The sequence below is a fragment of the Danio rerio genome, chromosome 8 (genome assembly GCF_052040795.2).
Source record: "Danio rerio strain M-AB ecotype USA chromosome 8, GRCz13ab, whole genome shotgun sequence".
NCBI lineage: Eukaryota > Metazoa > Chordata > Actinopteri > Cypriniformes > Danionidae > Danio > Danio rerio.
The window spans coordinates 54,995,001-55,008,267 of record NC_141028.1 but is presented as its reverse complement, the minus strand read 5'-3'; the positions used below and the strand labels follow the sequence as shown (position 1 = coordinate 55,008,267).

Genomic DNA, 13,267 nt, shown 5'->3' with positions numbered 1-13,267 from the left:
AAATGTATTTTTTTTAAAGAGCCATATGATATATGGTATACATACTGTATATAGGGCGGTGTGGTGGTGCAGTGGATAGCACGATCGCCTCATAGCAAGAACGTCGCTGGTTGGAGTTCCAGCTGGGTCAGTTGGCATTTCTGTGTGGAGTTTGCATGTCCTCCCCGTGTTTGCGTGGGTTTCCTCCTGGTGCTCCGGTTTCCCCCACAATCCAAAGACATGCGCTATAGGGGAATTGGTTAAGCTAAACTGTCCATTATGTATGTGTGTGAATAAGTGTGTATGGATGTTTCCCAGTGATGGGTTGCAGCTGGAAGGCCATCCACTGCATAAAAAATGCTGAATAAGTTGGGGGTTCATTCTGCTGTGGTGACCCCAGAAAACAAAAAATTATATATATATATATATATATATATATATATATATATATATATACATACATATATATATATATACATATATATATATATATATACATACATATATATATATACATACACACACATACATACATACATACATACATATATACATACATATATAGTGCCCCACCAGAGCTGATATACAGCCACAGCACACTGCTACTTGTGTGATTTTGCGTTTATACAACAGTTCGGCGGCACAATCTTGTACATAAAAAAGAAAATCAAACACAGAAAGTCTAAAATCCTTTTGAATTAGGAACTACTTTCTTCCACCATTCATTCACATCTGCAGCTGACATCAGAACAGAATAGTATCTGGATGAAGTCTTTATGATACAAGCTGAGATTGCATCACTCAGCGATGCAATGTCAGACACAATGCACACAATGCATATATACACACACACACACACACACACACACACACACACACACACACACACACACACACACATATATATATATATACACACATATATATATATATACATATATATATATACACACATATATATATATATACATATATATATATATACACACACACACATATATATATATATATATATATATATATATATATATATATATATATATATATATATACATATATATATACATATATATATATATACACACACATATATATATATATATACACACACATATATATATATATATATATATATATATATATATATATACATACATATATATATATACATACATATATATATATATATATACATACATATATATATATACATACACACACATACATACATACATACATACATATATACATACATATATAGTGCCCCACCAGAGCTGATATACAGCCACAGCACACTGCTACTTGTGTGATTTTGCGTTTATACAACAGTTCGGCGGCACAATCTTGTACATAAAAAAGAAAATCAAACACAGAAAGTCTAAAATCCTTTTGAATTAGGAACTACTTTCTTCCACCATTCATTCACATCTGCAGCTGACATCAGAACAGAATAGTATCTGGATGAAGTCTTTATGATACAAGCTGAGATTGCATCACTCAGCGATGCAATGTCAGACACAATGCACACAATGCATATATACACACACACACACACACACACACACACACACACACACACACACACACACACACACATATATATATATATACACACATATATATATATATACATATATATATATATACACACATATATATATATATATACATATATATATATATACACACACACACATATATATATATATATATATATATATATATATATATATATATATATATATATATATATATATATACATATATATATACATATATATATATATACACACACATATATATATATATATATATATATATATACATACATATATATATATACATACATATATATATATATATATACATACATATATATATATACATACACACACATACATACATACATACATACATATATACATACATATATAGTGCCCCACCAGAGCTGATATACAGCCACAGCACACTGCTACTTGTGTGATTTTGCGTTTATACAACAGTTCGGCGGCACAATCTTGTACATAAAAAAGAAAATCAAACACAGAAAGTCTAAAATCCTTTTGAATTAGGAACTACTTTCTTCCACCATTCATTCACATCTGCAGCTGACATCAGAACAGAATAGTATCTGGATGAAGTCTTTATGATACAAGCTGAGATTGCATCACTCAGCGATGCAATGTCAGACACAATGCACACAATGCATATATACACACACACACACACACACACACACACACACACATATATATATATATATATATATATATATATATATATATATATATATATATATATATATATATATACAAACCTTTTACTATTACAAAAAAAATGTTACTTCAAATAATTTATGCAGCAACATTTTCATTTTGTCTACTTTTAACAAACAAAAATTGTATGGGAAAATCAAGTTTTACTACTATTAATAAAATAACAAATCAACAATTTATTTTGGCCCATATCTGCACAGCATGGAAAGTAAAAGTAATATTTGTTAAATTCAGATCCCAAAATACAGTAAGAAAGCAGATATTTTAATTGGTACAAATTTATTTCTTTAATTGAGTAGCATTCTTTAAAAAAGTAATAAAAGTAGTAGTATTAGTACTTAGGACAATAACATTGAACAACATCTACCCAACATCACAGCTAGACTGTACATTTCTAAATCAAACTTTTCAAACATAAAATACAGTAGACCGAGCACAGAACCAACATATAACACCATTTCAAATGGTAAGCTACTGTACATAAAGTGAAGATATGCATTTTTTATTTCATTTATATGTACTGTATTTTAGAGCTACACTTCAGTAGTAAATAATTGATCTCAAGAACAAACTGAAAGAGGTCATTTTACTAAATTATAAACAAAGAGAACGCAGTCATTAATCTTACTACTTAAAAATAGTTTCAAGGGACAATAAATTAACGTGACACACGTCATGCTTGGTTACAAAATGTGCTCTCATATCATTAACAACACAGACAAAATGCATTTGTATTTGGCTGCAGACTAATAAACATTTTATTAAGAGAATATTTGTGTATTAGTAGTGCTTACTCATTTATATTTAAATCTATTGCTGCACTAGGCTGCATCTTAAAAACGAAAATCCAGTATCACAGATGCCACAGGCATAATCTACAGTAGTTTTAAAATGTTTTAGTTTCATAATAATTTCTATTCGCAACCATGTATCTGTTTTATACACTAAAAATCTTAAGATGTTCTCCTTTGGCTTTTTTTTTCAACAAACACATGCACATTTACAAATAGTTTGTACAAACTAGCAAACCGTTGCATCCAAGTTAAAATGTAAAGCTTAGCTTTTCATCCCTTTTAACAGCTCATTAAACACGATCCGAAGTACGAAACAAAATAAATCAATCTAAAATGGAAGGTGTAATACAGTAGGTGCACGTAAGCGAAAGATGTCCACTGAAGTATCCTTGTGATAGGTGGAGGGAGGCCATCTTTTGTTTTGTTCGCTCAACACACTCATCCTTTTACAGCCTGAGCATAAAGAAGACCTCATTGTCCGGGCTCAGTGGGCTTTGTTGGGGTGGTCCTGGTGGAAGCTGGCTTAAAAGATCCAGGCAAGTGCAAGGACTATGGGGTACACTACAAGCTCCTTCAGGGTTCCCACGCTCTTCGATGGGGCTCCCAGACATCCGGGTTATGCTTTGTAGCCGTTGCCTTTCCTGGGCCTGCCTGGCACGGTTAGCGATGTATCTCACGCGGCTCTGGCTCCGTGATGAACTCCTCCGTAAAGGAGGCATCTCCTCTTCTTCCTGTCCTGCTTCTGAGTCAGCCCGGCACTGAGCAAAGTCCTTGCTGGTAAGGGGTTCCACGTCAGTGAGCCTCTTCAGCTGCTCAGTGAAATCATTTTGGGGTTTCCTCAGAGTTTTCCCATGTTGGCGACTTGGCCTCACGATGAAACTGCGGCTAATGCTGCGATACTTGCTCTCGAAGTTACAGATGATATCGTCTGAAGTGAGATCTCCCAGACTTTTGGACTTTGAGTCGATGTCTTTTGCTGAAAGGGTAGTTGACTTCTTGGAGGCTGCAGAAGCAGCAAGTGTCGATGACTGCTTTAGGCCTTCAACGTACAACCTGCTCCACGTGTGTCGCCTTTGCATGGGTCGGATGGGGTCTTTATCGGCTACCAGAGGTCTGGGTTGCAAATCGTCATCTGTATTGCACATCTCGCCATCCCGCAGGTTGGGGTTGGACTTGCTCTTGCTGACAAGCGAGACTCCACATCCTGCAATGACCGACCGATGGTTGTTGGTCAACGAAGCCTGCTTGTCTGAATAATCCCGGGCTGCGCTAAGACAGGTAAGGCTTTTCCTGGAAAGGTTGGGCAAGGACAGATCAATCACAGTGTCATTGGACGAAATGCTGGAAGACGATGACACACTATCCCGATGGCTGCTGGGGTCAAGTTTGCTCCAGAGCCTGTCGTTTAAAGTTGCGTCAGTACAAACTTCTGGCACCACCGAAGGGCCGTCTGCCTTTTTCATTTGTCCTTCACTTTTGGACCTTCTCACAGGGGTCCTCAGTCCTGTTTGCATGCTTCGTCCAATGTCTCTGTCAAACACTGCCTTCAATGCCTGAATCCTCTGAGAGCTCTGAATGGCAGTTGGTTCCTTCCCAGCATCTATCTCTAGAGTCAGTCCTGTTTGATTGATGACTGTCTCTTGTGCAACCTCTCCATCCGCCCGATGGAAAGTGGGAAAAGTTGGCGTGTCGCATCCAATGTCAAGGTAATTAGTGGAAATTGATGAGTTTACAGGACTGTTCCCAGAATCCTTACCACTCGTAGATTGGGTTAGTGCAAATGATTTCAGGATGTCCTCGTTATTTTTCACAGGGCTGAGATTTTCCCCGTTGGAAGATGCCGTTATTGCTGTGGATGGTGAGGACAAGGGACAATGCGGTGAGGTATCCACAGGACTTTGCGTTGAGGTCGAAGGGCTGTTCTCCTGAAAGTTCTCAGTGATGGATTCCAGACATGAGGCGTTCAGAGATGGAGTTGGACTCTGCACTTCAGAATTTTCTGAAAATACACGACAAGCAGGAAAATCAGCTACATTCGGATAGTTTAGTAACAATTAAAACACACAAAATTGCCACGGTCACACTGCACTTTTCATCCCGTTGACTACACCAATGTTTCCCAACCCTGTTCTTGAAGGCACACCAACAATACGCATTTTCAACCTCTCCCTATTCAAACACATGTAAATCAACTCTCAGAACATTGGAAGAGACTCCAAAACCTGAAATGAATGTGTCAGCTAAGGGAGACATTCAAAATATGTACTGTTAGTGTGCTTAGTTAGTGGTTAGTGTTGGGAAACACTGGACTAGACTATTATGTTAGACTGGAAACGTAAGCTCATGCAATAAGTTTCGACATGTCGCTGCTTTACAAACACCAAGTTTGGTCAACTCTGACAAACGATTTAGCATCACGAGCGACAAATAGAAACATGACATCTCTGTATAGATATTTAAAATATGGATGGTTTTATCAGTGTTGCATCATCTTGAATTTTGCATGGCAAATTTTAGTGAACGTGGCTTAAGACTACATAAACTGTATCATAAATGCCGAACAAAGCCAACAACATACAGCAAGTTCATTTTGCACATGAATGAAATAATATATTTTGACATACAGCACATTTCGCAAAACAAAAAGGTGAAGTGTGTAATTAGAGTAACACATTATCTTCATTGCTAGTTATTTACCACATTGATCATAGATTATGAGACTGTTCAGCTAAAATCAGAAAATTCGGTCATCATTTACTTCCCTCTACACTTGTTCCAAACCAGTCTGATTATCTTACACAAAACACAATGATTTCTGAAGCATGCTATAATCTCAACAATTGATGAGAGCAATTGGTTTTCATGGTAGGTTTTCCTACAATGGAAACTGACAACTGTCGAATTTACGACGTTTTCAAAACGTCATCTTTTGTGTTAAACAGAAGAAAGAAACTCATACATCTTTTTAACAACTCGAGGGTTAGTGAACAGTGACTAACTTTCCATTGTATTTATACAACACTAGTTGTGTCTGAATATTTTTTGCTAGACCTACAGTATATACACTATTAAGTGGCTTAAAGCTCTCTCAATATTGAACTTTCATCATAGAAACACACACTTCAGCTTTAAGCACAGTTGATCAAAACCAAACATGACACAGATAGGCTGCAAGTATGTAACATGCTTACCAAACTTTAGCATTGGAAGACGTGCATTTAATTACAAAATATATTAGAATAGTTTGAAAAAATCTTATCAAACTGAATGGTAAACACAAAAGTTCATGTAAATGAAACACACAATAATATACAAGAAAAATTAAATAAATAAAAAAAAAAAACATTACTTTTAATACTTGACTTGAGTTCTTGAGTAAATCACCATGTAACACCAAAACGATCAAATTTAGGTCTTTCTAGCGTATTTAATGCTCATTTTGTCACCTGCCAGATAAAATGAGCATAATTAATAACCAAAATCTTTCCTCAAGTAGCACTCAATAGCATTAGGACTTTGGAACAGACCACATTGGTAAATATGACCAAAATAATACTGACACGTCCAACTTCAAACTGCTACTGTTACTCTCGCATGTTTAGTAAAGTTTTAGTGATACTTAATTTATATGAAGCTGTGTAACGGGTATAAAGAACGCACACTACCATGTAATTCATATTATAAATCATTGTATAATGAATACACTGCCTGTTAAAAAAGTCTTGTTGTTGATCTCAGCTGTAAGAGCAATAAATAATAACTTGCTTTCTAGTTGATCGTTTGGAAAAGTGGCAGAAAGTCGATGAATCATCTGTTGAACTGTATTCCAATCTTCACAAATACTGCAGAAGACCTACTGGAACCTGCATGGACCCAACATTCTCATAGAAATCCGTCAAGTTTGGTGAAGGAAAAGTCATGGTTTGGGGTTACATTCAGTATGTGGGGCGTGCAAGAGATCTGCAGAGTGGATGGCAACATCAACAGCCTGAGAAATCAATACATTTGTGCTGCCTATTACATTACATCAAATTTCCTAAAAGCAATGGTTAAGGTGCTCCAGGACTGGCCAGCCCAGCCACCAGACATGAACATTATTGAGCATGTCTGGTGTTAGATGAAGGAGGAGGCGGAAGGTGAAGAAGGTGAATCCAAAGGATGTTAATGAACTCTGGGAGTCCTGCATGAACACATTCTTTGCCATTCCAGATGACTTTATTAATGAGTTATTTGAGTCATTGCATAGATGGATGGATGCAGTCGTCCAAGCTCATGAGAGTCATATATAATATTAATTCAGTTTCCATGACTTTATATTCTATACTGTATATTATTTCTGTTCAGTGACAAGACTTCTGTCTAAGCAAAGTTAGACCTTACTGTCCTCATTAAGTAATTAAAAATAAATCCATGATCATATTTTATTCTGGTAAAATAAGCGAAATCTAGAGGCCTTTGCCTATCATATAAGCCACTTCTGATACTAAATGATCAACTAGAAGTCAAGTTATAATCCTAAAACTTGAATAGGCGACAAGACTTTTGTGTATATAGCATATCATTATGAAAAAAGAAATACATTTAAAGCAAAAGAAAAGACAAGCTTAAGCAAAATGCTAATAAATCGTTTTACCTGGTAATTGGTCAGCCCCTCAGTTTTGCACTAAGGACAGAAAGCATGCAAGAAGGAAGGAACAAACAAGCATTTTAACAGGAGAAATGCAGAGTGAAACAGAAGGACTTTGTGTAAAGAGGAAGGAGATGGTGCAGTACATCAGGAAAATCACTCCAGCTTTGATCTGATATGGATTTATAGAGACAATAAAGCGTGTCAGCGTAGGAAGGTTAATGTTTAAAGATCTAAACGGTGAGGACTAAGAAGGTTAGCACACAAGGAGCTGAGAATCTATGGTACCTTAAGGAACAGAAAAATGCAGCTCTCGTTCATAAGTCATATGATGAATTCCCACTTCCCAAAAACAGCAGTAGAACAACAGCTAGTCAATGTTCCCAACCAATGATTTCCAGAATGTTCCAGTGGTCGAACATCTGGTTTGTGTCTGCTCGCTAAAGCACTTGGGACACATTCTAACTACTTACATAAGAGTCCTGTGACCCTCTTGGTCTTGTGACGGCAACTTATATAACAAAACATTGAACCAGTAATGTTCTCAAAACCTAGTGTACATTACATTTGAGTTACTTCTTTACACATACACTAAAAACATATTTGATCTATACAGTTGATGGCGAATTTATTAGCCCTCCTGTGACAGTTTTGTAATGATTTTTTATACTACTTTATTTTCATTTCGTTTTCTTCTGGAGAAAATCTTATTTGGCATGAAATGAAAGCTAGAAATGAATCAACTAGAAAAATAATCTGCCAATGGGGTAAGCAAATTAATCTTATGTCAAAAGGAAAAACGAGATTATTTAGCTTACCCCATTGGCAGATTATTTTGCTTGTTTAAAAGAAAAACTCACTTAATTTTGGCATATTATTGCTGAAAACCAGACAATATGTTTTGCTTGTCTAGAAAATTCTTCTTGATTTAATAATTGTGAGATATTTAGGCTAGAAACAAGACAAAAAATCTACGTAAGAAAAGCATTTTTTGCAGTGAATCACCTGCTGCAGCCATGGTTTAAGTCGAACGCACCAAGTCGAAGACAGACATTCTGGCACTTAACGCACATTTTCAAAGCAGAATATCTGACTTTAGCATTGTTTTTCAGATAAACAAGTATGTTCTCTGAGCATGTTTTTTAAATATTTGCAAATTTATTATGGCATTTTTATGCTTTAGAAGAGGCAAAAACTTACATACAGCACCTTTAAATTATTTTACTTTATAGTTTTAAAATGTCCTTATGTTTTCAGATTTTTCAAAACCATGGAACATTTTCGTAGCTCAATTTTAATTTGCATATTACTAGAGGTAATTTAAATATTCCTACACTTTTATATCTAGGCAAATCTGAGCACAGCAATTTAAAACATTGCTGAGATGTTTTACAGTAAACACTACTTATGGCTCATATGTTGTTTGCAAAACTTAGATTTACAATAATTTTGCAAGTCAATAAAGTCAAAAACACAAAGAAACATTGACAAACACCTTCAAAGTCATCATGCAGCTCCATTTAAATGCAATTTAAGTTTCAGAATATTAACTGAAGGAAACAGGAAGTAAGGTGAGATGGTGAGCAAACTAAATCAGCAGTTACATAATATTGAGGATTCTCTACGACATCAGGATCTTCTTCGTGACATCCCAAAGATCCCAATGAGATCATCCACAAGGTGTTTACTGGGTTCCATCACGGACTACTAGAATCTATCCTACTGAAGCACTGGGGCTTTCTACAAGTGAAGATTTGTCTAACTACAAACACCTTACCATCGAAAAACAAGGGGGATTTACTTCGGATCTCCTCCATTTTCTGGGCAAACAGGGCGTTCATCTCGCGCTGCAGTGTCCCCGCGGCCCTCTTCCGGTTCTCCATTCCTCGTGATGGGAAGACGGTGGGGAGATCGAGACTGGCCAAACTGTCGCAACTGCTGGAGTCGCTGTCAGATAATCTGGCGACTTCGTTTACAGGTCTGGTCATGTTGCAGTTGCTGCCGTAGTTGGGTGGAGCAGGGCATTGCTGGAAAAGGCTTGTTTTAGTGTCTGGAACTGGAGGAGGCGGGGTGGATGGGGACTGGAAGAGTCTGCGTGGAACACTACATGAGCGTGCATTTCTGGTATTGAGGTTCTCGGGGGGTGGAAGAGGCTGGGCAGCCAATGTTTGTCTGGCCTTTGCTCTTGATCTTGGTAAAGGTACGGGCTTTAGAAGAATCTGAGGCTCTGGTTTGGACTTTAAATCAGGTTGGGCCAAGGCTTGTGGTTTGAGAATGGGTTCTGGTTGAACTTGTCTTGAAGTTGTTGGAGACCGAGATACCCTTTGAGGTCTAAGAGGAGGAGTAGAGGTCTGGGTAATCTTCCTATCTAAAATGGGACTCTCCTTGGTGCCAATTACACATTTTATGCAATTGGAAGTCATCCCAATCTTCCCAGTGCTGTTTATAGCAACACGTGCAAACACACCTGGCTTTTCATCTAGTGGATCCTGGAGACGCAACTTGTTGGCTCGCTTCAGAGGTTCACTCATGACGCCCCTGTTTCGGTGAGCATGGGGCTCAGGATGAACGAAAGAACTCTTACCTTTTCTGTCATCAGGGTGAAGCTGCCCGTTGGTGCCTTGACCCCATGACTTTGCAGACGCAGTATCTCCATTGTGGTGGACAAGAGGCCCCTCTTCAGATTCCCGCTCCTCGCTGGCGCCGTCCGAGCTGCAATCTTTTGTGTCAATGGAGATCTCGGGGAAGCCCCTCTTGACTTTGGGTTGGCCCTTGGTGGGGGCACTGGCTGTGCGGCGCAGGAGGTGAGCACCGAAGGTACTCTTACGGTTGAGCAGAGCAGCAGCATGGCTGTCGAGAGATGCTTGCTTTGGGTTTCTGTGAAAGAGTCCTTTTATACCACTGACTGCTCGAGCCTGCAATCGGATAACAGAAAGAAGGGTAGGCAATATGAATCTATGAGAGGACTAATAGGATCACCTACATGAGATTGGGAAGCTACTCTTCCTCAATGCCCTTCACGAGTATTTTTCAAAGTTATTAAAAGTTAGTTCAGCCAAAAATAAATGTTCTGTTATTAATTACCTAATAAAAGACCTTATTAAGACCTTTGTTCATTTTCAGTACACAAATTAAGATACTTTAGATGAAATCTGAGGGCTCTCTGACCCTCCAAAGACAGCAAAAGATTTGACTCATTCAAAATCCAGTAAGGTACCAAAAAGTGTTTCCAGTTCAATCTGGATATTATCAAGCTATTTAATACCTTTGTGCACACATAAAAATTAATAACTACTTTATAGGACAGGGGTGCCCGAACTCAGTTCTGGAGGGCTGCTATCCTTAATTTAGCTCCAACTTGCTTCAACAGACCTGCCTGCCAGTAAGTTCATCTAGTAAGAGTTTGGTTAGCCGATTCAGATGTGTTTGATTAGGGTTGGAGCTAAACTCTCCAGGACACTGGCCCTCAGGACAGAGTTTGGGCACCCTTGGTACAGGGCATGGGCTTGTGAGCACTGTACACTAATGTATATGCCCTGAATGTCCGCATACAACTTCCAATGTTTGAAGCAAGGTACAGGCACATGCAAGGTAATAAGTCACAGGTGGGTTCACATATCATTTTCAGTGTATGATATGTGAATGTGCGCGCTATACTGACACTGAGGAGAACAACTCTTAAATAAAATCATTTTTTATTTGCAAACAAAAGCATTCTCGTAGCTTAGTAATATGCTGATTAAACCCATGAAAGCACATGGTCTGCTTTGAGGATGTTTCTTAGGATTTATTTGAAAGCACTGCTGTCTATGTAGGATGAGAGAGCTCTTGGATTTTCTTTAATATATTTTAATTTGCATTCTGAAGAGGAATGAAGATCTCAGGGGTTTAGAACAAAATGAGGGTAATTAATGACATAATTTTCATTTTTGAGTGAATTAACCCTTTAAATTAAAATAAATAAATTGCAAAAACAATAATAAAACATTAATACCTTCTGTTTAGTTAACAAAAATATACCCCCGTTATATTATTAAAGTTGCTGACAACATTTATCAGTTTTATTTGAAGAATCATTTTGATAGTTTGTTAATATTTATCCACTGACATGTACAGTTGAAGTCAGAATTATTAGCCCCCCTGTTTAATTTTCCCCCAATTTCTGTTTAACGGAGAAAATATTTTTTTTCCAACACATTTATAATCATAATAGTTTTAATAACTCATTTCTAATTACTGATTTATTTCATCTTTGTCATGATGACAGTAAATAATATTTGACTAGATATTTTGCAAGACACTTCTATACAGCTTAAAGTGACATTTAAAGGCTTAACTAGGTTAATTAGGTTAGCTAGGCAAGTTAGGATAATTAGACAAGTTATTGTATAATGATTTTTGTTCTGTAGACTATCAGAAAAAATATAGCTTAAAGGGGATGACTTTAAAATGACCTTAAAATGGTAAAAAAAAATTTAAAAACTGCTTTTATTCTAGCCGAAATAAAACAAAAAAAATGTTTTTCAGAAGAACAAATATTATCAGACACACTGTAAAAATCTCCTGAATCTGTTTAACATCGTTTGGGTAATATTTAAAACATAAGAAAAAATTGTGAGGGGATAATATTTCTGACTTCAACTAAATATTTAAACAATGACAAAGTATCCAGCAAAAGTCTTAGACCCCTAGTAGCTCTGGTGTTTTAGATAAGATTGAACAAAGATACAAATAAAAAGTAAAAAAAAACTAAAAGACAACTGCATACTGCCTCTATAATATTCAGGTCTGGACACTGTGGGGGCCAGTACATGACTGTCAGTGATTTGCCGTATACAGTATACTGTCTACTGTCTACAAATATGATTTCAATGATTAGGTGGGAACTGAGAAAACTATATGTGGTCATTTTACCGCTACTAAAACAACAAATCTAAGACTTTTGCACAGGCTATGTACAGTTGAAGTCAGAATTATTAGCCCCCCTGAGTTATTATACTCCCTGTTTATTTTGTCCCCAATTTCTGTTTATTAGAGAGATTATTTTTTCAGCACATTTCTAAACATAATTGTTTTAATAACTCATTTCTAATAACTGATTTATTTGATCTTTGCCATGATGACTGTAAATAATATTTGACTAGATACTTTTTAAGACACTTCTATACAGCTTAAAGTGACATTTAAAGGCTTAACTAGGTTAATTAGGTTAACTAGGCAGGTTAGGGTAATTAGGCAAATTATTGTACAACGATGGTTTGTTCTGTAGACTATCGAAAAAAATATAGCTTAAAGGGGCTAATAATTTTGACCTTAAAATGGCTTTTAAAAAATGTAAAGCTGCTTTTACTCTAGCCGAAATAAAACAAACAAGACTTTCTCCAGAAGAAAAAAATATTATCAGGCATACTGTGAAAATTCCCTTGCCCTGTTAAACATCATTTAGGAAATATTTAAAAAATAAGAAAAAATTCAAAGGGGGGCTAATAATTCTGACTTCCACTGTATATACTTTAAATAAGTTCTGTTCTAATATAATATAATGATGCTATATCAAATATGCTACCATTAGAAAGCACAACAGTTATATC

At 36.5% G+C, this 13,267-nt stretch overlaps 1 protein-coding gene across 27 annotated transcripts in view; it reads right to left on the bottom strand.

Annotated features, from left to right (window-relative positions):
* Positions 1–2,440: 2,440 nt before the first annotated feature.
* plch2a (phospholipase C, eta 2a) overlaps positions 2,441–13,267 on the bottom strand; it is a 297,015-nt gene continuing 286,188 nt past the window's right edge. For 10 of the 27 annotated variants that reach the window (XR_015496795.1, XR_015496792.1, XR_015496794.1 and 7 more), the window contains 3 exons: positions 10,261–10,591; positions 7,683–7,712; positions 2,518–5,048 (listed from right to left, as the gene is read on the bottom strand). Coding sequence is in view for 17 of the 27 variants with exons in the window: in XM_087262673.1 (XP_087118799.1) it covers positions 7,702–7,712; positions 10,261–10,591 (342 nt within the window). In the remaining 10 variants the exon portion in view is untranslated. Of the gene's footprint in view, positions 5,049–7,682; positions 7,713–9,453; positions 10,592–13,267 lie in introns of all 27 variants that reach the window. The other 17 variants (XR_015496793.1, XR_015496791.1, XM_087262664.1 and 14 more) reach the window with 4 other exon arrangements.